Source organism: Pelodiscus sinensis, chromosome 18 (assembly GCF_052426305.1).
Source record: "Pelodiscus sinensis isolate ZL-2025 chromosome 18, ASM5242630v1, whole genome shotgun sequence".
Classification (NCBI taxonomy): Eukaryota; Metazoa; Chordata; order Testudines; family Trionychidae; genus Pelodiscus; species Pelodiscus sinensis.
The window spans coordinates 5,008,901-5,034,321 of NC_143069.1; the positions used below are offsets into that span (position 1 = coordinate 5,008,901).

Here is a 25,421-nt window from a genome sequence, read left to right on the forward strand (position 1 = left end):
GGCAGTGCAAAGTTCAGCGGGGCAGAGACAATATTCAGGACTGCTGGGCGCCAGCGACCTGGGTCAGCCTAGGAGCGGTCGGGCCAGCGCTAGAGATCCCTCTGGCCGGGGGTGGGGAGGGGCCCCGCTTAGATGAACTTGGGCTCTGAAATGTTCCTTTTTTAAAAAGTGTAATTTTGTAATTTCTCATAAATGATCAAAATCCAGATGGGGCCGGTGTGTGCCTAGAGTGTAAAATGTGAAATTAACATACCAAGTTAATTTCATGCACCCCCTCCCCCCGCCCCGCTTGCCTCGGGTTATCTAAAGAAGGAACACAGCTCAGGATTAGAGAGAGAATATGTGTGTGGGGGGGGGGAGGGTGCGTGTGCAGTGGGAAGAGCTAGGAGACAGGACAGCTGGAGTCTGCCCCTGATTCTGGGAGGTCAGTGGGGTCGGGGAGATAAAATCAGTGGGCTTGCAAGTCAGGGCCGACTGGATTCTATTTTGGGCACTGTCGCCGATTCATGAGGAAGAGGGTGATTCACACCCTGCCGTGCCTCAGTTTCCCCACCTGTAAAGCCGACACCAGGATCCTGGACCTAGTTTTGGGAAGTGCTTTGAGATCCCTGGTTAAGCACGAAGCCTGCGGGCCCTTAGATGGAGTCGCTGCTCGCAGCTGGGTCGGGTGCCGCTGGGACAGTGGCAGGGGAGCAGACCAGCCCGGGGGGGGGGGTGAATGCCCCTCCATGGGAGCCCCTAGCCAAGCTGGGATGGGCCCCAGGGGTGGGAGCGAGTAGACTGACACCTTGCCAGCTGAGAACATAAGAACAGCCAGACTGGGTCAGGCCAAAGGGTCGTGGAGCCCAATGCCAGCACTGGGGTGGCGTCTGGGGCAGCTTCCCCTCTGGGGCTGGGGTTACACTGCAGGGCTGCCCTGGCCCACGCCTGGGACCTCACTGGCCATAGACAATTCCCCAACAGGGAACTGGCACCTTGGGAAGGGTGTGGGCAAGTGGGGGAGGGGCAGACAAAGGAGGGAGGGGTCTCACTACACCCTCTATCTTCTGAGTCCCCCCCCCCCCCCCAGCTCCGGTAAAAGAGTGGAGCCTAGTGGTTAGAGCAGGGGGGCTGGGAGCCAGGACTCCTGGGTTCTGCCGCTGATTTACCATTCGACCTCTAACCCAGGAGCACTCACATGTGCCAGGAGTAGCGGCTAGCGCTTGCAGGCATGCAGCTTGTTGAGACTCTGTGGATTTGCGGTGCACGGGGGTGGCGGGCTGTTCAGGCTCTTGTCCCCCTCTTCGTCCCTCTCCCAGCCCCACCAAAGCCCCATGTTTGTCTTCCCAGCTGGAGCGGTGGAGTTTGTGCCAGACACGGCATTTGTACTGCTATTAGGTGTATTATGGTAGCATCCCTATCATGGACCAGGCCCCCATTGTGCCAGGTGCTGCACATTTGTGTTGCTATTAGGTGCATTACGGTAGCACCCAGGGGCTTGCCTTGTGGGCTGTACAGACACAGGACAGATCGATGGTCTCGGCCCCTTGGGTTTACAAAACGATCCCTTAGCTCAGGGCTTCTTCCACCCCGTCTTGTCTTGCCCCCTTGGGTTGAGGCTGCAGCCACCAGGTTTGTTTCTCCTTAGGCACCATGGTGCCTATTTAACCCTTTACCCTCCCGTGTAGCCCCCGACGGCCGCTGACTCCCCAAACCCTTTGCAGACACAGACTCGGGTTCTGGGCTAAATTTAGTGCAGGGCCTTCTTGTGCAAACTGAGGTCGGTCTGGCTCTCTGCGCTAGTGCTGGGGGCTCTGGGCCCAAGCTCCTGAGACGGGTTGAAGCCATTAATTGTATTCCCACCCACAGGGGGAGGAGGGGAGCGTTGTTCTCAGGGGGGAGAAACTGAGGCACGGAGCAGGCAAGGGTCCTGTCCAGGGTTGCGATTAGAACCCAGGAGTCCTGATGTGCTGCTCTGGGCTTTAAGCACCAGCCCACGTTCCCTTGGAGGGTGGAGAAGGGGGAAAGCCAGCTCTAAGACATGTCTGCAAGAAGCAGGGAGGCTCAGTGGTTAGAGGCTCTAACCTAGGCATTGGGAGAGCTGGGCTCCTTTGCTACTGACTTCTTGTGTGACCTTGAGGAGGTCTTTTAGTCTTTCTATGCCTCACTTTCCCCATCTTTAAAATGGGGGTAACAGCCCAGCCCCCCCGGGGGATTAGGAGGCTAAATCCAGCACGGATTATGAGGTGCTGAGGGGTCCCCCATAAGTTCCTTGGGCATCTGGGTAATTCAGCTGACACTATGACTTTACTGGGTATGACACCCTGGCGTTCTCAGGCCGGCGTGCGTCTACACCGGGTCTGGGTCTCAGTTACAACTAGCAAGCAGAAGCTAGTGAGGTTTTCTATTCAGCCCTAAAGACCCCCTTAACCAGTCTGACCCCCTGGCTATGCTGTCCATGGTACTCTTCCTCTTCTGGGCATTTGCCAGGGCAGTGTGTCTGCTGGCTGGGAGCAAGGCCTGTGGCTTCCCCCAACCCCTGGTTACTCCCGTGTCAGGCCTTAAACTTGCATGTCTCTTAGGGTATGTCTACACTACCCCGCTAGTTCGAACTAGGAGGGTAGTGTAGACATACCCTTATTGTTGGTACGATAGAGGCCCCAGCCGGAGACCCCTCTGCCCAGAGGCAGAATGACAGCGCCTGCTCTGAAGGACTCACTGTTTAAACGGGAGGAGGGGAAACTGAGGCAGGGGAAACTGTGACACTCGATGCCACACAGGACCCAGATCTCCGGAGTCCCAGCATAATGCTCCACCCATTGGGCCACGTTACCTTGCTTCTGGGTGTGAAATTACCCCTTTTTCGCTGGTGTCCTCTTTCTCATCCTATGCAGAGAGCAGCCGCTGGGGACCCACCGTCTTAATCTGAGGCTGCTATAGCAACATCACCCCGAGTCTTGCCTCCCCAGAGCAGGGGGGCGGGGCTGGTAATGCCCCGCCCCCGCCGGGTTAGTCCTGGGGGGACAAGTAGGGGAGGGCCCGCATTGGGAGTTTCCCTCCGCGGCCGACCCGAGGAATCGCTGGCCTTTGCTGGAAGGCTCCATGCGGCGTTGGGATGGGGTCTGGGATCTGGCCCTGGGGTGAATTAGCTGCGAAGGTGCAGGCCGGCCGGGAGCTTTGGAGCCCATGCTCGTGTTTGGAGACGCCAAGCTCCCAGGGAGAGGAGGACACAGGAACAGCAAAACAAAGTCAGAGCGGACTGCGAGAAATGGCCAAGCCAGGCCCCGTGGAAGGGGCAGTTAAGGGAAGAATCGTGGAATCCTATGGCCCTCGAGAGTCATCAAGTCCAGTCCCCTGCCCTCGTGGCAGGACCAAGCACCATCTAGACCATCCCTGGTAGAGGGCCGATAAAGAAAAGTTATTTATTAGTTCCCTGAATAGAAGAACTAGAGGACGCCAAATGAAATGAATGGGGAGCAGGTTTAAAACTAATAAAAGAAAGTTCTTCTTCACACAGAGAGTAGTCAACCTGTGGAACTCCTTGCCAGAGGAGGCTGTGAAGGCTAGGACTATAACAGAGTTTAAAGAGAAGCTAGATAATTTCATGGAGGTTAGGTCCATAAAAGGCTATTAGCCAGGGGATTAAATGGTGTCCTTGGCCTCTGTTTGTCAGAGGCTGGAGAGGGATGGCAGGAGACAAATCACTTGATCATTGTCTTCGGTCCACCCCCTCTGGGGCACCTGGTGCTGGCCACTGTCGGCAGACAGGATACTGGGCTAGATGGACCTTTGGTCTGACCCAGTACGGCCGTTCTTATGTCTGTCCAACCTGCTCTTAACTAGCTCCAGTGATAGAGATTCCACAACATCCCTGGGCAATTTATTCCAGTGTTGAACCACCCTGACAGGTAGGAAGTGTTTCCTAATGTCCAACCTAAACCTCCCTGGCTGCAGTTTAAGCCCCTTGCTTCGTGTCCTATCATTAGGGGCCAAAGAGAACAATTTTTCTCCCTCTTTGTAATACCCTTTTAGATACCTGAAAACCGCTCTCATGTCCCCTCTATCTTCTTTCCAAACTAAACAAACCCAATTCCTTCAGTCTTCCCTCATAGCTCATGTTCTCTAGACCTTTCATCATTTGTGTTGCTCTTCTCTGGACCCTCGCCAGTTTCTCCACATCTTTCCTGAAATGTGCTGCCCAGAACTGGACGCAAGACTCCAGCTGAGGCCTGATCAGTGCAGAGCAGAGTGGAATCGAAGGGAACTGGAAGTTCCCAAAAGACCTAAGACTAGAGGCTCAAGATCACAGCAGGCCAACATGGCGGCACAAGGGGGTTTTTAGCCACCGAACATCTGAAAGGGAGCCACGCAGGGAGAGACACGTCCCTAAGCAGCACGTGCAGGGACAGCGCGAGTGTGGGGACGACGTCAGGCAAGCCGAGGCCAGGCAGGAGGTACAGCCGGCAGGGGAGGGGAGAGACAACGCGAAGGGTTCTCCGAATACACCCGCCAAAGGGGAGCGCTCAGGGAGGTGTGTGTGTGTGGGGGGGGGGCTGCTCGCTGGGGAATGGGAGCTGGTGCCGGGCGAGGACGGCAGAGCTGCTCGGGGCCGACTCTGCTTCCGTCTCCTCACAAACACGCCGTGGGCCCGGGCGGCTGGCGCCGTGCCACAGGGAACGGGACGCGGGTCGGGAGAGGTAAAGAACCTGCCAGAGCCCGACAGCCGAGTCTGGGTGAACTCACACCCGCGGGGCCGGGCGCTGTCTCCCCGAGGGGGCGGCTGGAGTTGGCTGAAGAACCGGCCCCATGGGAATGGCTGGGGAGGCCCTAGAGGCCTGGGGACGGGCTGACGAAGCCCCTGCCTCTCCAAAGGAGCCCAGGAGCTGTGGGCGGGCCAGCCTGCCTGGGGCTACTGGAGCAATGTAGGAAACAGGCAGCGTGCGATTCCCTGCGGGGGTCCCCAGCAGCCGGCAGGGACTCGCCACGAGCAAACCCCGCCACGCCAGCTGGAGCCCTTCGGCAGGTGGCCGGTTTGCTGGCTGGGGGTGCCGTGGGCGTCATGCCTGGGCTCCAGCCAGGGACCCAGTGCCGGGGCCGTCCCGAGCAGTCCACGGGGGATACGCAGGCTCGGTGGAGCGGCCGGGAAGTGGCTGCGGAGCGGGTTACACGGCTGCAAACGGGGGTGCAGCAGGGAGCGCGGTCGGATCGGGGCGGTGGCGAGGGAGGCCCCAGCGTTGGGGCCGGGTGTCTCGCGGCTGCGCTAGTGCCGGGATGGCGGAGCAGGCGACGTGCGGCCCAGGTTGCTGAGGGCTCGGAGCTGGGGCTGGCCAGCCCTTTGGAGGGCAGAGCTGAGATCCGAGGGCGCTTGCCAAATCGGAGGCCTGTCTCCACTGAAGTGGGATTCAACATGGACCCTTGTGCAGTGGGGGCCCCGGGGCAGGAAAACCACACGCACCAACCCAGGCTGGGGGGGACCGGCTGGCGGCAGCACAGCTGAGCGGGAGCTGGGGGGGGTGGCGGGTCGCACCCTCCACCAGTCGGCACGCCGCCAGCAGGGGGCAGGTTGCCCGGCTGCACCGGCGCTCCTGGGTACGTCTACACTGCGGAGGGTTCACACACTGCACCCCAACACAACCTACTGCACCCCCAAACAGACACGTTCACACACTGCACCCCAACACAACCTACTGCACCCCCAAACAGACACATTCACACACTGCACCCCAACACAACCTACTGCACCCCCAAACAGACATTCACACACTGCACCCCAACACAACCTACTGCACCCCCAAACAGACACGTTCACACACTGCACCCCAACACAACCTACTGCACCCCCAAACAGACACGTTCACACACTGCACCCCAACACAACCTACTGCACCCCCAAACAGACACGTTCACACACTGCACCCCAACACAACCTACTGCACCCCCAAACAGACACGTTCACACACTGCACCCCAACACAACCTACTGCACCCCAAACAGACACATTCACCTACTGCCCCCCCAGCACACACATTCACACACTTGCCCACACTGAAGCAGTGGAAGAACTAGTGATGGTCTAGTAGTGGAAGGTGACTGGAGGGGAATTTGCAAACCTCTATTTCATCCCAGCTCGTGCACCGACTTCACTTTGCACTTTCTCTATCAGCCCTGATCTCGGTCCCTGTGGGTGTGTCTAGACTACATGCCTCCTTCGACGGAGGCATGTAGATTAGCCAGATCGGAAGAGGGAAATGAAGCCGCGATTAAAATAATCGCGGCTTCATTTAAATTTAAATGGCTGCCCCGCTCTGCCGATCAGCTGTTTGTCGGCAGATCGGGGCAGTCTGGACGCGCCGTGCCGACAAAGAAGCCTTTCTTCATCGGCACAGGTAAGCCTCGTGAAACCAGGTTTACCTGTGCCGATGAAGAAAGGCTTCTTTGTCGGCGCATCGCGTCCAGACTGCCCCGATCTGCCGACAAACAGCTGATCGGCAGAGCGGGGCAGCCATTTAAATTTAAATGAAGCCGCGATTATTTTAATCGCGGCTTCATTTCCCTCTGCCGATCTGGCTAATCTACATGCCTCCGTCGAAGGAGGCATGTAGTCTAGACACACCCTGTGTGTCTGGGCAGCACCTGACCCAACAGAGTCCTGATCTCAGCCACTGTTCGGCCTGTGCCTGACGGGGCCTGATCTCGGTCCCTGTGTGTCTGGGCAGTGCCTGGCAGGACACAGATCGAGTGTAGACCCCTAAACCGACGCTGAGGGCAGCTCCCGCCGGCGTCCGACATGCCTCTGGTGAGGGAAGCGGACCAGGGCGTTTGCAGTGTGGACGCCTCCGTGGCTCGGCTTCAGGCGCTTTGCGTATCTGGCGCTGCGAACCTTAGGCCGACCTTCTGGGTCCAGTGTAGGCCTGGCCTTAGCTTATGTCCTATGTGCTCGCAGCCGGTGATCCGGGGTTATCTAGCCCATGTGTAGGTGGGACTCCCATTTTCCCCTGCTTTAACCACTCAGCACCACTTCCTCTTGCCCCTGAAGTGGGACTAGAATGCAGGAGTCTTGGCTTCCATTTTCCCCTGCTTTAACCACTCAGCACCACTTCCCCTTGCCTCTGAAGTGGGAATAGAACCCTGGAGTCTTGGCTCCCAAGCAGACTCCAGGAGGACAGGGGCATGAGGATCCGGGCTCAGCCCAGCATAGAGGCAGCTACCCTGGCAACGTGGTGCTTTTTTGGCGTGCGGGGTGAGTGGATTAGGCAGTGCTGGTAAGATCATGGCCAAGCCGGGCTCAGAGGAGGCTCCATTAGGACTGGAGCACTGTGCTAGCTCTGCTATAGGTGGGCAAACCTCTCTGGTGTGTGCTAGGGGAACACCAAGTCCTTGTCCTGCCCTTTGACAGGCATGGGAAACTGAGGCACAGAAAAGGACTCCCATGCAGTTACCATGCAGCGCTGGGACTACAGCCGCGGTATCTTTCACGTCCCAGGCCTTTGCTCTATCCATTGGGCAAGACTGCCTCCCCTTGGGATAACCCTGGTCTCTCCTCTTCTTCCCCAGCCCCTCACCCTTGGCAACAACTGCAGACGGGTCTTCAGGTGCAGGCACAGGTCTGTGTGTTGAGTCCCCAGTGGGGGGGAGAAAACTGACCCTCTCTCGCCTCTTGTTCTTCCAGGAGGCCTGGCCCTTCTCCCGAGGCAGCCGCTCAGAGACTGCCTGAAGTCAGCTGGCCTGGAGCCCAGCGCCCTGAGTAAAGATGGCTGCCCCGTTCGGCACTGAGCTGAAGTGCGTTAGCGTAGAGTGGGACTTCTTGCAAGGCCTGTTGGTTAAGAATCAGCCGGTGCCCTGGTAAGATGCTGGAGGGGGGTGGATTCTTTGTACATATGCAGGCCCTTCCACCCCCGCGGCTGGGAACACAGTACGGGCCTGGGTTAACCAAGCCAGACAATCGCTGGGGAGAGGGGGTCGTCCCCGAGGGAAACTGAGGCCTTGAAAGATGTAACTAGCCTCAGGTCACTCAGCAAGTTAGTGCAGAGCTGGGATTAGAACCCAGGAGTCCTGGCTTCCATTTTCCCCTGCTTTAACCACTCAACACCACTCCCCTTGCCCCGAAGTGGGTCTAGAACCCAGGAGTCCTGGCTCCCATTTTCCCCTGCTTTAACCACTCAACACCACTCCCCTTGCCCCTGTAATGGGACTAGAACCCAGGAGTCTTGGCTTCCATTTTCCCCTTCTTTAACCACTCAACACCACTCCACTTGCCCCTGTAATGGGACTAGAACCCAGGAGTCTTGGCTTCCATTTCCCCCTTCTTTAACCACTCAACACCACTTCCCCTTGCCCCTGTAGTGGGAATAGAACCCGGGACTCCTGGCTCCCTGGGGTACCCACTAGCTCTCACTCCTTTCCCAGATCTGGGAGTGGAACTCAAGGGTCCTGCCTTCTAGCCCCCTGCTGTGCCCTGCTCCTGCCACCCTTTGCTCTTCCAGCCACTCCCGGTTGCGAGGGATTTTTCGTAGGCCCACTTGCTGACAGTCTCTTGTTCTAGGGTAGCCGGGATCTGAACCGGCCCGGTGCTCTGACACTTTTCAGGGTCTTCCTCCCATCCCCGAAATCTCTGAGTGGGGAAACCCTGGGGCTGAAATGCAGCCCAGCTGCAGCCTCCGCTGGCCAGCAGCCAAGCACAAAGACTTTCCAGTGTCCTTGGGGAGCCATCACGGAGCTGAAGCCTTTCAGTGAGTCTAGACTTGACGTTAGACAAACAAGTCCCGGCAGCGCTCTGGCAACGCGTGGCCAGAGTTGTGTATCCCGCCTCAGGGGACTACCTGGAAATAGGCCACTGAATGCCTCCTCCACTGCAGGGAACCCATTTCTGATGCCACCAGCTCCTTTCCATTTAGGGATCCCTCCATCCCGGCTTGGCCGGCTCTCGGGTCTAAGGGGGGCAAAAAACGTTCAACGCGTTTGCACTGAGCCATGCACCTGTGCTTCACAACGAGCTGTGAATTGAGGCTGCGTTGGGCAAATAGCTTCAGCGGAAGGAAGAAAAGATTTGCTTTTGCCCAACGTGTTTGGTTTCAAAATGCCGTTTCACGCTCAGATTGGCCTTCAAGCCACCAAACACGCAGCGGGCGGAAAAGCCCCGATTTGAAACAACCCGGAAATTCCCACCGACAAGGGTGCGAAGCAGCCAACGGTAAAAACCCTGAAAACAAAAACGAACATACCCCCCCAAAGGTGAACCAAAAAGTGTTCCTTTGAACTGAAACCCTCTTCCCTCCCCCAAAACAGTGTTTTGAATGGACCTGAAATTTTCGCTCTGTTTGGATTTTTTTTCCAAGTGTTTGATTCCATGAAAAAAGTCGGCACCCTCCCGCACTTGGTGGGACTCAAACCAGATTTTTTAAAATGATATTTTATTTTTTGGTTTGGCGCCTGATCGGCAAAGATCGTTGTTTGCTCAGTTCTCTGTGGGTTGTGTGGTAGCAGGGCTACCCTTGCCCTGTGGTGGTTGCCAGCAAACGTATGCTCACACTGTGGTGTTTAAAACCGCCATGTAGACGTTCCCGCTCAACCGGAGTCCAGACTCTTGGAGCAACCCCATTTCCTGGGGTTTGGAGCTGAGACTCTTGCATCTATAAAGTGGGTTTAAGTCTCGTAGGATGAACCTGAGTCAATGGGTGGCTTTAATGCTCAGAGCAATGGGGTTATGGTTTTGCAGTGTAGACACAGCCTTGGTGCTCCAGAGAAAACATTCCCTATATGGCTGTGGATGGAAGGGGGCGATGGTTGGGTAGGGCACCAGCCAGGAGACCAGAGTTTAATTCACTGTCCCATGGGCAGGTTGCTTAGAATGCCCCGTGCCTCAGTTTCCCCATCTGTAAAAGGGGGACACCCTTCAAGGGAGGTTGGGAAATCAATGACTTGGTCAGCGCTGACACCAGATGTACTGGTTTTAAAATTGTGACAGTGAGAAGAGCGAGGGATTGATTCTTCTTTGTTTCGGGGGGCTGGGTTGTTACCCCAGGGGCCTGGAGTCCACAGAGCGGAAGCAGCGGGACCAGCCCATACTCAGACCCCCTTGCCATGGTGCCCTGGCCAGATCCAGACGCAAGGGCAGACTTCCGCTCCGGCGTGAGCAAAGGCGAATGAGGGGCTGAGCACAGGGGGTGCCGGCTCTCGGTTTTCCTCGCCAGCGTCAGACCCTTTGAGTAGCTCACACACTAATAAATTCTTGATTCTGCCCTCTCCCCCTGTGTATTTACGGTGCCAGTCCCTGCCTATTTAGCTTCTCTGCCCCTCCATGCACATCCTGGAAGGCAAATCCGCTCTTCCACCCCCCAACCTCTCCATGTTCTGGCTACTGGGCCCCAAGCATTCTCCATGGGGGCAGCCCCAGAGGGTTGGGGAAAGTTGAAGGAGAGGCGCTAAGGTGCTAGCAGCAGAGCCTGGCAAACAATTGTTTTTGGGGGTGGCAGGATTGGGGCTTTTGTCCTTCTGAAAAATCAAGGGGCAAAAATGCATCACGGCTGCACCCGCGGTGAAAGACGTCCCAGGGTTTCCAGCGAAGCAAAACCCGGGAGAAGCTTTTAGTCTGCGGCCAGACGCTGCGTCTCCAGCGTTTCCGTTCCTTGATTTCCGAAGGCACGCCGACGTGGCTGCCATGGTGGAAGGTCCTGTGGAATCGCGAGCTGGCCCCATTTTTGTTACGAAGAGGCTGGCGCCTTTTTCGGCCGTGGGGCTGGGTGGAGGGTTGCGTTTGGCTGGAGTGTTTGGGTGGCCGAGGGGGTTCGGCGAAACTGCTGTTTCGATTCACCTGATTCCGGAGTTTAGCCAATTTGTGGTGGAAAATCTCGTCTGGCTCTGGTTAGCAGGGCCTGAAAAGGCTGCTGGCTTCTCCAGTCCGGCTTGAGGCCATAAGAACATAAGAACAGCTGTACTGGATCAGACCAAAGGTCCTTCTAGCCCAGTATCCTGTCTACCAACAGTGGCCAGCACCAGGTGCCCCAGAGAGGGTGGACTGAAGACAATGATCAAGCGATTTGTCTCCTGCCATCCCTCTCCAGCCTCTGACAAACAGAGGTCAAGGACACCATTTTATCCCCTGGCTAATAGCCTTTTATGGACCTAACCTCCATGAAATTATCTAGCTTCTCTTTAAACTCTGTTATAGTCCTAGCCTTCACAGCCTCCTCTGGCGAGGAGTTCCACAGGTTGACTACAAGCTGTGTGAAGAAGAACTTTCTTTTATCAGTTTTAAACCTGCTACCCATTAATTTCATTTGGCATCCTCTAGTTCTTCTACTTAGGGAACTAATAAATAACTTTTCTTTATCGGCCCTCTCCACACCACTCATGATTGTATATACCTCTATCATATCCCCCCTCAGTCTCCTCTTTTCTAAACTGAAACGTCCCAGTCGCTTTAACCTCTCCTCATATGGGACCCGTTCCAAACCCCTAATCATTTTAGTTGCTCTTTTCTGAACCCTTTCCAAGGCCAAAATATCTTTTTTGAGGTGAGGAGACCACAGCTGTACACAGTATCCAGGCCAGATGTGAAATTGCCCTGGGAACCTGTCTCCTGAGCCCATGTACCATGGTCCAGCCTCTGTCTCTGCCAGGCCAGTGAATGGAGCTGGGAGGTGGACATGGGGCATCCTAAGACCAAGAGGCAGGAAGCAGGCTCCCAACTCCAACGACCCGCCCTGAGTTCACCCTCTGATCTGGCCACGCAGGGCAGGCCGGGCACTGGGTGTCATGGCTGGAGAGAGAGGGGCTGAGTGTTTCTAGCGGGCTAGCTGCGGGCCTGGCGTGTGGCTGGAGCAGGGAGATACGGGGGCAGAAGGGAAGCAGCGGCTGAGATTCCTGCACCGAGGCCCACGCGCACCAGTCTTGGGGGCATCTCAGTTGGGCACTTCAGGGGGAGGTGCCCGGCCACACAGAGGAGGTGGGAGGTTGGGGGGGGTAGTGTTGCTGTCGGGGGGGGGGGGGTTGCCTGGTATTGCAGCAGGGATGGGACGTGGTGGCGGGAGGGACTTTGGGGGAGCAGTGTGGTTTGGGTGCCAAGGGGGCATGAGAGGCGGGGCAGTGGCCGGGGGGGCTGCCTTGCCTGGTTCAGTCAGGAGGATGATGGGGTGGGGCACCCCCTAGCCCTCGGGCTGTCTAACCCGTGTGCACGCCCTGCCCCAGCCTGCAGGCCCTGCGGAAGGAGAAGTCGCGCAATGCGGCCCGCTCCCGGCGCGGCAAGGAGAACTTCGAGTTCTACGAGCTGGCCAAGATGCTGCCCCTGCCCGGCGCCATCACCAGCCAGCTGGACAAAGCCTCCATCGTCCGCCTCACCATCAGTTACCTCAAGATGCGCGACTTCGCCAGCCACGGCGAGCCCCCATGGGGCCCCACGGCGAGCCCCCCGCCCGGCCCGGCCGGCAAAGGTAAGAGCCAGAGGGAGGGAAGCAGAAGGAATTGGCCCCTCTTCCCCCCGTGCTAACCTGCCCCTCTCAAGGGAATGACCCCCCCACTGCGAGAACCACCCCCGTCCGGGTTCTTCCCCCCCCCACTGCGAGAACCACCCCCGTCCGGGTTCTTCCCCCCCCCACTGCGAGAACCACCCCCGTCCGGGTTCTTCCCCCCCCCACTGCGAGAACCACCCCCGTCCGGGTTCTTCCCCCCCCCCCCACTGCGAGAACCACCCCCGTCCGGGTTCTTCCCCCCCCACTGCGAGAACCACCCCCGTCCGGGTTCTTCCCCCCCCCCCCACTGCGAGAACCACCCCCGTCCGGGTTCTTCCCCCCCCCCCACTGCGAGAACCACCCCCGTCCGGGTTCTCCCCCCCCACTGCGAGAACCACCCCCGTCCGGGTTCTCCCCCCCCAACTGCGAGAACCACCCCCGTCCGGGTTCTCCCCCCCAGCTGCGAGAACCACCCCCGTCCGGGTTCTCCCCCCCCAACTGCGAGAACCACCCCCGTCCGGGTTCTTCCCCCCCAACTGCGAGAACCACCCCCGTCCGGGTTCTTCCCCCCCCACTGCGAGAACCACCCCCGTCCGGGTTCTTCCCCCCCCCACTGCGAGAACCACCCCCGTCCGGGTTCTTCCCCCCCACTGCGAGAACCACCCCCGTCCGGGTTCTTCCCCCCCCCAGCTGCGAGAACCACCCCCGTCCAGGTTCTTCCCCCCCCCCACTGCGAGAACCACCCCCGTCCAGGTTCTTCCCCCCCCCCCCCACTGCGAGAACCACCCCCGTCCGGGTTCTTCCCCCCCCCACTGCGAGAACCACCCCCGTCCGGGTTCTTCCCCCCCCCACTGCGAGAACCACCCCCGTCCGGGTTCTTCCCCCCCCCCACTGCGAGAACCACCCCCGTCCGGGTTCTTCCCCCCCCCACTGCGAGAACCACCCCCGTCCGGGTTCTTCCCCCCCCACTGCGAGAACCACCCCCGTCCGGGTTCTTCCCCCCCCCCCACTGCGAGAACCACCCCCATCCGGGTTCTTCCCCCCCCACTGCAAGAACCACCCCCGTCCGGGTTCTTCCCCCCCCCCAGCTGTGAGAACCGCCCCCGTCCTGGTTCCCCCCCCCAGCTGCGAGAACCACCCCCGTCCGGGTTCTTCCCCCCCCCCCCACTGCGAGAACCACCCCCGTCCGGGTTCTTCCCCCCCCCCCAGCTGCAAGAACCACCCCCGTCCGGGTTCTTCCCCCCCCCACTGCGAGAACCGCCCCCGTCCGGGTTCTTCCCCCCCCACTGCGAGAACCACCCCCGTCCGGGTTCTTCCCCCCCCACTGTGAGAACCACCCCAGTCCGGGTTCTTCCCCCCCCCCCAGCTGCAAGAACCACCCCCGTCCGGGTTCTTCCCCCCCCACTGCAAGAACCACCCCCGTCCGGGTTCTTCCCCCCCCCACTGCAAGAACCGCCCCCGTCCGGGTTCTTCCCCCCCCCACTGCGAGAACCACCCCAGTCCGGGTTCTTCCCCCCCCCCCACTGCGAGAACCACCCCCGTCCGGGTTCTTCCCCCCCCCCAGCTGCAAGAACCGCCCCCGTCCTGGTTCCCCCCCCCCCCAGCTGCGAGAACCACCCCCATCCGGGTTCTTCCCCCCCCACTGTGAGAACCACCCCAGTCCGGGTTCTTCCCCCCCCCACTGCAAGAACCACCCCCGTCCGGGTTCTTCCCCCCCCCAGCTGCAAGAACCGCCCCCGTCCGGGTTCTTCCCCCCCCCCCCAGCTGTGAGAATCGCCCCCGTCCTGGTTCCCCCCCCCCCAGCTGCGAGAACCACCCCCGTCCTGGTTCCCCCCCCCCCCAGCTGCGAGAACCACCCCCATCCGGGTTCTTCCCCCCCCACTGTGAGAACCACCCCAGTCCGGGTTCTTCCCCCCCCCACTGCGAGAACCGCCCCCGTCCGGGTTCTTCCCCCCCCCAGCTGCAAGAACCACCCCCGTCCGGGTTCTTCCCCCCCCCCCCAGCTGTGAGAACCGCCCCCGTCCTGGTTCCCCCCCCCCCAGCTGCGAGAACCACCCCCGTCCGGGTTCTTCCCCCCCCCCCAGCTGTGAGAACCGCCCCCGTCCTGGTTCCCCCCCCCCCAGCTGCGAGAACCGCCCCCGTCCGGGTTCTTCCCCCCCCCAGGGGCACGACCAAGTCCTCTACCTTATGAGTCTGCCCCTTATGCCCCAAGGAGCAAACCCCTCCAGGCCCTGCATTTACACAGCCGTCCGCAGGCAGGGACGCGCCCAGCGGGGTGACCCGAATGCTTCCCCCCGCTACTTGTAAGAGGCTCCAGCCAGCTCGCCCCACTCCGCAGCCTCTGCCCCCCCCCCCCCCCCCGGCCGTGGCACCAGCCTGCCCCGGTGAGACGCCTTCTACCGAGGACAGTGGCCGTGCACCAGCTTTCGTGCACGGAGCAGGGTCCCCCGGCGCTTTGGGCAAGAGGCGGCTTTGGGTAAAGCGCCGGGCGGATCGACCCGCTGCGGCCGGAAGGGACCGTGAGCCACGCGGGCGGAGCAAAGTGGGGTCCCCGAGAGACGAAAGCGCAGTCGTGAGTCCTGCAGCCTGGGCGGGGTTTGACGGCGGCAGCGTCTCGCCCGGCGGGTTTGCTCCTCGTACGCGGGCCGGGATTGGCTTCCCCCGCCTGGGATCACCTCCCTGCTTCCGGCGTCTGGCTCCAGACGTGGTTCCGGGGGTTGGGCTGTGGGGGCCTGAGGCCAGGCGCCTGCCCCGCCTTTAGAGGTTCCCTCTGCTCGCTCGCTGGGAGACCTTTTGCTCCGAGGGTGTCCCTGTGCCCGGTCTGGGAGGGGCCTTGGGAGTGGGGATCCCCCATACCGGGGGGGGGGGGGAGGGAGGGTGCCAGTCTTACACCATGTGTCAGTAACATGCACAAAGCAAAACTTCGTAATTCCGCCTACAGAGCAGAGGTGCACACTGCCCCCTAGCTCTGTAAGGGGGGGAGGAGAGAGACTGCCCCCCTCCTAGCCTGAGAAAGGGCTGGGTCAACTCCCCTCTGCCCCAGGCCCGACCTCTTCCTGCCCCCACCCCACCCCTGTTCTGCCCCCTGGTCCTTTCCCCCATATGACACAGTGGGGGGCCCCGCTCTGGTTCCCCCACTCCCGGCGGCATGGCTCTGCTTCCCGCTGGTGAGCCCAGGGGCTGGGGGGGACCCCTACTGTGAACGCCAGTCCCCCCTCCATCCTCCCCTGGTCTGCCCGGGGGCTCTGGGCCTGCCGGCTACTGGCCCCTTGCCCCTCCTACCCACGGCGTTTAAGAGGTCATGTTCCCCTCAGCCCCCCCTTATGCATTGTAGGGGCATTTTTGACCCACCCCTGCCCCCCCAGTTCCACCCCTTCCCCAACTCCCCACCCCGCCTCTTCCTGCCCCTGCCCTGCCCCAACTCCACCCCAGCTGGAAAAACTTAAACAACAACAAGGAATAGTCAAGCACCTTAAAGACGAACAAAACATGTCGATGGTCTCATGAGCTTTCGTGGGCACAGCCCACTTCTTCAGATGACTGGGGTATTAGAAGTCCGGATCTAAGAATAAATAAGGGGGCGGGGGGAGAAAAAAAATAGTGAATTAGATTGTTCAAAAGCTTCAGGGAGTAGCCGAGTTAGTCTGTACAGGATAAACTTAAAAAATTGACAACGAATAGTCTGGTAGATTGTTCAAGGTACAAGAGGCTGATGAGAACAATTTGCACCTCTATAAGCGCTATTGGTTGGTTGGCTAAGTCATTAGGGGTACGTCTAAACTACATGCCTCCGTCGACGGAGGCATGTAGATTAGCCAGATCGGCAGAGGGAAATGAAGCCGCGATTAAAATAATCGCGGCTTCATTTAAATTTAAATGGCTGCCCCGCTCTGCCGATCAGCTGTTTGTCGGCAGATCGGGGCAGTCTGGACGCGATGCCCCGACAAAGAAGCCTTTCTTGATCGGCACAGGTATGCTCGTGAAACCAGGTTTACCTGTGCCGATCAAGAAAGGCTTCTTTTCCCTCTGCCGATCTGGCTAATCTACATGCCTCCGTCGAGGGAGGCATGTAGTCTAGACACACCCTAGGTGTGCTCGCCAGCCAATGTCTTTATTCATTCCTCTCTGATAGGAATCAGACTTGTAAATGAAGTTAAGATCCAATCCTTCCCTGTGGATTTGGCTTGTGGAACTGACCTGAAACAACAGGGTGACTTGCAGATCCATTAGTGAGTGTCCAGGCAGGTTAAAGTATTCTCCAATGGGTTTCTCTGTGTTGCCTTTTCGGATATCGGGGGCACCGGGAGGGAGGGGGAGTTGATCAGCTACGTTTCTGATGGGCAAGAGGCCCTGAAGGGAGAGTGAAGCTTGGGGGCGGGTGGGGGCTGCACCCCGGAGCACCCACTGAGGCTGGCATCCGTGGCACAGAAAACACAACAGACTTTGACAATGACACCTTCCGTGGCAGTGGGGACTATGGATCGGACCCCAATACATCATGCGAATGGCCAAAGCCACGGGATTATTCATCTTTAGAGCCCTGCGTGAGCATCCACATCTATGTCTGTGCACACGCGCCGCGGAGGCCCGCAGCCGCCCCAGCGGACGCCGAGACCCGCCACTGTCCAGCGGAGAGATGCAGACCGGCTGGGTTCTCGAGACCACCTTTGTACCCACCTCTGCGTGATCTGCGCCCACGCACACCTGCGGGTGGACAGAGGGTGGGTGTGCAGGGCTCCAGAGATATCGCCTTTCCAAATAAGCGTGGGGATTTTCTTGCCTGCCTTTTGTTTCACTCTCCCTGCCCAATCTCCGCACGCGCCCCGGCAGCAATAACTTGTGCCAGGGCCCCCCTTTTACTAAGGCTGTGGATGCTCTTCCCCCACGTGTGCAATCGGGGGACGTTCGGCGATCCAGGCCTAAGTTGGCTCACCCATAGAAAAATACCGAACAAGTTTTTTGAGGAAAAAGTTTGTTGAGCAAAAAAAAAAAAAAAAAGGACCGTGGCCCCTTTAAAAACTGCGTGGTCTGGTTCTTTGGCCCTACATCATCCAGCCATCCATCATCTTGCCTCCCTGCATCGGGCCGGACAGCTCCCCGGTCTACGGTTGCCAGGCTGCCTCTGTATTGACCCTGGGATTTTCGCCTCCTGACTGGGAAAAAATCAGAAAGTACCGGACATTTTTGGTGTCCAGTATTTTCTGAAATTTTTTTTACCGGACAGGAGGCGAAAATACCAGACTGTCTGGTTCAGCACCGGACACCTGGCAACCCTACTCACCCAAGGTCCCACCAGAAGGAGGAACTAAATCCGGGGCTTGGCTAGGCCCCGCTCGCCGGCCATTCTTTCCCGCAACTTTCTGCTCAATGAGTTTCCAAGCTAAATAGACAAAGGCCTGCAAGGGAAATCAGAGGCTCGGTTTGCCCTCGGTCAGCAAGGAGAATTCAGGTCTCAGTCCAGTGGCTCCAAAACAGACCCTCGAAGAGTCGCTCCGTGAGCTGCTAGCGGCAGTAGGCTCTTACCCTCCGTGTGGGGCAGCCCCAGGGAATGGGGCCAGCTGTGGCAGAGCGTTGCGACTCCTCCATTTCCTGCCCTCCAGCTCCCGCCCCTCTCTTGTCCTGCCGAAGGGGCCGCGGCGGCTCCATTCCGACACGCGCACGCTCCCGCGTCCCCAGAGCGCACAGAAAAGAGCATTGATTAGCCCTGCAGTAAATCACCATTTAAATCATGCAGCTTCCAAGTGTGTAATTAAGCAAATTAACTGCCTTGGAAGAATACAGGCTTCCAGCGATTTCTGATGACTGTCATTACCCGCCGGGTAGTTATCAGGCAAATAACATGTGTTCCCTGAACTGGGGACAAACATCTGCCTATTGTTCCGGCGGAGCTGGGGAGAGCTGCCCTGGGCTGGCCATCTCCCCCCGAGGCCGCTCGGGTCCGGATTCCGGCACACAGCCGCCGCCGCCCCTTTGCTGTCGCTGTTGGCGCGTGGAGCCCGGATCGGGTGGGGGAGGAATTATGCTAATGAGGAGCTTGATGAGAGGGGCCGGGCCCCTGCTTTGGATATCGAGGCAGCTGGGCCTTGAGGGGGAGGGATGGCTGGGTGGGGAGTGAGCCTGGGGGGGTTGTCGGGGAGGGGTGTGATCAGATGCCGGGGTTCTGTTTCTGGGTGCGGTTTAGGGGTCCATGCCAAGGAACTGCGGGGGGGGGGGGGGACAGGGTTCCTTTGCTGCGCTTGGGAGGGAAGTATGATGTAAGGGTTAGAGCGGGGGTTGGGAGAAGTCAAGATTCCTGGGTTCCTTTTCTGGGAAGCAGTACGGCTTAGGGGTTAGAGCAAGGGAGATCGGAGGAGTGTGTCAGGATTGCTGGGGAAGGGAGGGTGAACAGCGGGTTAGGACAGGGCTGGGGGGTTGGGAATCAGGACTCCTGGGTTCTTGTCTCGGTTCTGCCACCACGTGACCTTGGACAAGGTGACACTAACCACACAGTGAGCATCCTAACTTGGCTTGAGCGGGCCAGTTTTTCCTGCAGGCTGAAACTGCAGGCACTGGGCTGTCTTTGCTCCCGTTCTCTCATGGAAAGTGCCCGGCACGGTAGGACTGTACCAGGATCTTTGCAACCCTTCCTCTCTGAAGCATAGTCGCACCCTGCCCCCTTCAAACAGCAAGGGGATCAGTGACTTTAAAAACCAAATAGCACCAATTTCCTGACACCAGATCAGAGCGCTGCACCCAGATCCGATCCAGATCCGGGGGCGGAGGATCACTGGACGTGTTGGGGTCAGAACCCGGGAGTTCCGGCTCTGAGCCGTGCTTTTGTGAGGCCGGGCTCGCCGTCGTGACTTTGTGTAGTAGTAACTAGCTGTGAAACGGTGGATTTCAGCCGGAGATTTCAAAACAGTCTTCATAGCACCCTAGGGCTGGAAGAGACCTTGGGAGGCCATCGAGTCCAGCCCCCTGCCCAAAGCACGACCAATCCCAGTCAAAGGAAAGCAGGCTCACGCTCCCCATTTTATAGGGCAACTGAGGCACGAAGGCAGGGCGCGACCACAGCCAGTTGAGAATCTTTCAACTAAACGCTTTTTGTCAGAACATACTGGTGGGAAATGGAACGATTCTGTGGGACGTGTTTGTCAGACTTTTCTCCTTGAGAAATATTTGGGGGGGAGGGGAACCCTTCAAAATTGTTTTGTTTTGTTTTGACATTTTCCAAATGGATAAATTCCTGGTTTCTAGTTCATAAACTGCTTTTTGTGTCAATCGGAGGCAGGCAAGAAACGGCCTGCAGGCTGGCTTCAGCCTGCCAAGCCACTGGATCTGACCCATGGGCCGTGCCACCGGTACCCTCGGACACAAGGCCGCCAGCTGCTTCAGAGCAGCCCCACACCACTTTAAGCAGCTGGCTGCTCCTTGTGGCTCTCTGTTCTGGACGCCAGGAGAGGGGGAAGCTTTGTGGAAACCAGCCAATAGGAGCTGAGAGATTTTGCTAGGGGCGGGGCAGCCCACGCAATACCTCTCCCTCCCCCTAGTGCCAGAGAGCCACAGGGAGCAATGTGGGGCTGCAGCAGGCAGGGAGCCTGCCTCTGGCACCCAGGCCCTCCCTCCCTTCAACTCCCTGCTCCAGGTCACCATCCAAACCCTCTGCATCCCCCTCTCCTCCTCCCCAAGGTCACAACTCCCTCCCAGATCCTGCACCCCCCACCCTCCCCAAGGCCAGAATCCTTTCCTACACCTATACCCCCTCCTGGACCCTGGACCCCAATCCCCTGCCCCAGATCACAATCCCCTCCTTTACCCAAACTCCCTCTCAGATCCCACACCCTCTCCTGCACCTCAGGCCCCTACCCTGAACTCCCCTCTGCCCCCAACCTCCGTCTCAGACCCCACATCCCCTTCATAGAAAAGTGCGGCCCTTGACCACTTACCAAAATCTTGGAGTAGCCCCCCCCATCAAAAATGATTGCCCACCCTTGGTTTAGATGGTTCTGCAAACCAGAACCATTTTTTTAAACACCCGAAGGAACTGTTTGATTTGACTCCCACTGAATTTTCTTTTCTTTGTCAATTTGGGAACATTTCTGAGGTTTCAACTTTTCGTCCCGCTTTGGGACAGAAAACTGGTCTGATATCGCGCCACCCGAGAGGGAGGGCACTAGGCGGCATGGAGACAGACCCCCATCCTGAGACTCAGACCTGCAACCCACCCACTAGGCACTGCTGCCTTCCCTGAGTTTTAGAATACTAAAATTTAGAATTTTGCTGCTTTCTGCCTGTCTCCGAGCCCGTGCAAGGGGGAAGGCGGGTGCTGCTGCTTCCCACATCCCATCAGCTGGGGTAGGATTGTTACTACTGACCCTTTTGGGGTTGCCATGACCTCATCATCTGGTGCCTTGATACTCGCATCTCCAGCGAGGAGGGTGGAAATTCATCTGCCCTTAGTGAGACGAGGGGAAACTGCTGATAGATCCGTAGCTACCTAGGGGAGTCAGGCACATCAGTACCATGCAGCATCTGGGCTTTTGTCCCACTTGCTTCCCAGGTCTGCCTGGGCTCAGTTTCCTTCCTGCTATGGGCCCTAGATCATCTCTCTGGACCCTAGAGCTGCAGTTTTTCCATTCCTAGAGTCACATAACAACCCCCTGCCCACTTACAGATAAAGCCGTTGTGCTAATTAGCATCTTTGACCTGAGGCCAATTTCCTAATCAATTGCATTAGTGAAATTAGCAGCATTTATGCTGACAGCAAAAGTCTTCCAGGCTTAACCAGGGAAAATATTAAGGTCACATTGATTAATAATCAGCAGTTTATTAAACATCTGCAGAGAGCCCAATTGCTCAAATTGCTGCTAATTTGACAGCAAAGGCAGCCTGATTTCCCTGAGTCACCCAGCCACCCAAAGCCAAGCTGGATTCTGGAAAGAAAAAGCCAGCAAGTTGCTACCAGTTGTTGGGGTGGGTCGCTAAGGTTTGAAAAGGGACCATGCCAGTGTCCCTCTCATTTTTCCATCTACGCGTGGAATAAATTTTGTTTCATGCACCAAGGCATGTGTGAGTGTGCACCACATGCTGACAGATGTGAGCGCTTTGCTAATCAGCTGTATGGCATTTGAAACACCTCTCGGTGGCTGCCCAAGTGCTCAGTTTCCAGGGAACACTGGACCTTGCAGGCTTGGAGACCAGCTGAAGTGGTTTTGATGGGGGGATGGGAGTCAGGACTCTGGGGTTCTCGTCTCAGTTGTGGGGGAGGTGGGAGAGTGTTGTCTTTTTCTGTAATCGCTAGATGAAGAATCAGATTTCAAGGGCTAAGATTTCCAGAAGTGGCTAGAGATTTTGCGATGCTTTTAAGGGGAGGATGGATGTGGTTTTCAGAATGTGCTAATCACTTGCCCACTGAAAATCAGCTCCTTCCAGGATTATAACTTGAGACCTCTTACAATGACCTCTCCAGATTGGCTCCTGTCTGTGCATGCACCAGTGCCCTCTGCTGGATGGGATCAAAACTGCTCACCTGTGTGTCATAGGCCCCATACTGCTAACAGCTAATGGCGATTCTCCTTTAGCACAAGTGGCAAGGCCTGGGATTGTGACGCAGTGAGATCTGAGTGCGAGTGCAGCCGTGACATTCTGAGTAATCATGTACTTAGCGCGGTGACTCACAGGTACTTGTAAGGTGCCATCGGTCTGCTGAAATGCAGAGGAGTCTGGGTTGCACGGTTTACTGGAAGAGGTTGAATAATTTATTATTGAAAGTGGCTGAGGAGGTGGGTGGGCGGGAGATAGTGTTTATCTGCCTTAAACAGCCCCCACCTGAGCACCTCCCAGCAGCTCCGGAGGCACGGCAGAGCTATTATCCCCATTGTACAGAGGGAAAAACTGAGGCACAGAGCGGCTAAGTGACTTGCCCAGGATCTCGCAGGCAGTCTGTGATGGAGCCGGGGATTGAACTCACCCATGTCAAATTCTCGAGTAGCTGCCTGAAGACGGGACAATCCTTCCTAGCAATAACAGGCCGAACGTTCCTGGTATCGGACGCCCAGCTGTCCTGAGCCTGGCTTGTCTGGGGGGCCACCTGCATGCAGCCTTTCTTTCTGGACCACCCTTCCCTTTGGCCTGTATTAATACAGCCTTGCTGTGGGCCATACGTGTGGGAAGAAATGTGTCCAACCAGGTGGAAACTCAGGACTTTTGGGTCCTGTTCTCAGTTCTAGCACTAGCTTGCTGGGTGTCCCACAGCAAGTCACTTCCCTGCTCTGTGCCTCAGTTTCCCCACCTGTAAAATGGGGAGAATGTTGCCACTCTCTTTTGCAAGGCACTTCGAGAGCTATAGAGGAAAAGAGCTACAAAGCAGAGTGACGACTTCCTGAGCCCCCATGGGTGCTTGGCTCCACCCTTTCCCCCCAAACCCTTTTCCTGCTCTCACTCCTCCCCCTTTCACCTCCTGCATGCCACTGAACAGCAGGGGGTCAAGAGGAGGAGATGATTGGTGGGATCTGCTGGTGGGTGGAAAACTAGGGGTGGGGCAGGACTGCCGGTGGGTGTTCCAGTCCTGGAGCACACCTGGCGCCGGTGCTGGATCGTATTTAATATGAACGCATTTCAGTTTCCAAAGGGGTGTGTGTGGAACTCCTGGCCACAAGGGAATGGCTCAGCAGGAATTGGAAAAGGATTCCAGTGAGTCCTCTGGAGAGTCTGAGTTAACACCAAGGCTGGGGGGCGGGGAAGGGGGGAGGAGAATCACCCCAGGGCACAATTCATTGTTGCTTTGCATTTTGCACAGTGGTTTTCACAAGTCCAAAGGGGGGCGTGAAAGGCTGCTGCTGTACAGGAGGAGTAGGGCAGCAACGAACTAGGACTCTAGTAACATAGGAAGGGACATACATCCGCATGCTCCAAGGAGGCACCGGCTAAGTGGGAGGGCCAGGAAGATAGTTTTGATAGCGGGAGGTTCTCTCATCCTGACAGCGGTTTTGCAGCTCACTATAAAGCAGTTGGTACTGGCCATGATCAGAGAGGGGATACTGGGCTAGAATGGTCCGGTCCAGCCTGGCAATTTACATGTTCCCAGCTGGGCTGGACAACTGGAAAGAGGAAGTGACCCTAGACAAAGTGAAACTGACTAGCTTTCATGTACTTGTCTTGAAGTGGGGGGGGGAAAAAGGGCGGTAGATAAATGCCTCTGACGCTTTTCTCATTTTAACCCTGCAGCCCAAGGCTGAGGGAGATCCAGTAGCTAGAAGCAGCAAGGAGATGCATTCAGGATGGAACTATGAAGCACATTTTTAACAGACAGGGGCTAACTCACCCTGGGTACCCACTAGCCAGCTCCACCCCCCGTCAACCCCTCCCCCCCTAAATTTTGCTGCTATTTTTGTTTTTTGGCTCAGTCTTTTTTTTTGCTCAACAAGTTTTGCTGCTGGGGGGGGGGGTGAGGGTTTCTCAAAAATCAAAAAGGGGGCGTGATGCCGAAAAGTTTGGGAACCACTGAGATAGGGGCAGGGTGCAGAAACGGCTGGGTGAGATTCCCCGCCATGGGTTATGCAGCAAGGCAGCTTTATTCCCCAGTCCCCAGGGGACAGAGCAAAACAGCAGAGTCCAACCTCCTGGGGGAAGGAGTCTCCTACATTCCCTTTTGCTTAATAGCCAGGCGAGGTGGTCGCAGGCTGGTTTATTCCGCACGGGGCGGAAAAAATTAGCAGGAACGTCGGAGGAGGGGCTGGCAGCCGGAGAGAGAGGGACATGATAGGAGCTGAGGACAGTGGAGTGGGAGGGGGCAAAGTCATGCAGAGCCTTGCAAGGGAACATACATTTCATGGCAGCTACTGCTTGGCACTGACCATCAGTTTCTCTGTAAGCTGAGCATTTGGGCGGCCACCCAGACGAGATTGAAATGCTGCCCAGCTGATTAGCAGAGTGCCCAGAACCAGCAGCATGTGTTTCTGCTGGTGGTGCACATCTGCACATACCTAGGTGCACAGAACAAAATTTATTCTGCACACGGATGAAAAATTAAAGGAGGCCTTGCTGGTCCCTCCAAACTCCTCTGTGGAGAGGCTTAGAATTGGATCTGTGGAAGCACCGTGCTGATGCATGTACACCGTTAAGTGGGGGGGCTGAGCAAAAGAACCCATGTGGGTGCCTGCAAATGCATGGCTATCTGCCTGATGTACCCATTGAGGGTTAACGGCTGCTCAGTGGTTAGGGGAGGGGAAGCTTGCCAGAGACACCTTCTGCTCCCAGCTGGTGGGGAGTGAAATCTCTTCCCTCCCAGGCAGACAAGTTGCTTAAAACCCCCCAGCCCCATGTGGATTGTCTTGTAAAGGTGACTGGCAGAGACCTGGCCCCGCTCCAAGCACAATTACCAGCCTCTCAATCTAATTGACCCAGATTGTCCAGACCGCTTGGCGCAAGCCGAGAGTCGTGTCTGCATCACCCAAGAACCTGTTCTAGAAGCACAAGATGCAAAGCCCCTAGGAATGTCTGTCCCCTTGCACTGCCGGCATCGGGGCAACGGGAGGGCAAATCTAAGCCAGTCTGTTCTACCCGTGCACCACAGTGGTGCAAAGGGGGGTGCGTGGCACGGGAGGATCCAGCGACCTCCCTCCCCCGATGCAAAGCACCAGACAATTGGGGGCTGAGTGTAGACAGCGATACAGTCAACTCAGGATTCACGGGGGTGGCGTCCTGACAGGTTTCCTGTTCTGTCAAGCGGCCGCCTGCCTACACTTTGGGATGCTCCCTCTGGATATGGCGCCAGCTCTGCACAGCGTAACAGCCTTCATGGGAGCCCCCAGAGGCCACAGACTCCGACGACATCGGAAGGCACCCGGGTCAGGTTCACTGTTGACCATTAATAGGTGTCGGTTACCAGACGGCCTCCGAGTGCCCTGGACAATGGACACAGCCCAGTCGATAGTATGGATTCATTATCGCCCCCTAGGCCGGCCAGAGAGTCAAGCTTCCCCAACATTTAGGCCGATGTTTCTTAAACTTTTTAAG

General features: G+C 57.6%; 1 protein-coding gene across 1 annotated transcript in view; it reads left to right on the forward strand.

The window, feature by feature from the left end:
• NPAS1 (neuronal PAS domain protein 1) overlaps positions 1-25,421 on the forward strand; it is a 119,199-nt gene that overhangs the window by 9,300 nt on the left and 84,478 nt on the right. Inside the window, exons 2-3 of the mRNA XM_075915360.2 lie at positions 7,649-7,821; positions 12,166-12,407. Coding sequence (XP_075771475.2) covers positions 7,730-7,821; positions 12,166-12,407 — 334 coding nt within the window. The 5' untranslated portion in view covers positions 7,649-7,729. The remainder of the gene's footprint in view (positions 1-7,648; positions 7,822-12,165; positions 12,408-25,421) is intronic.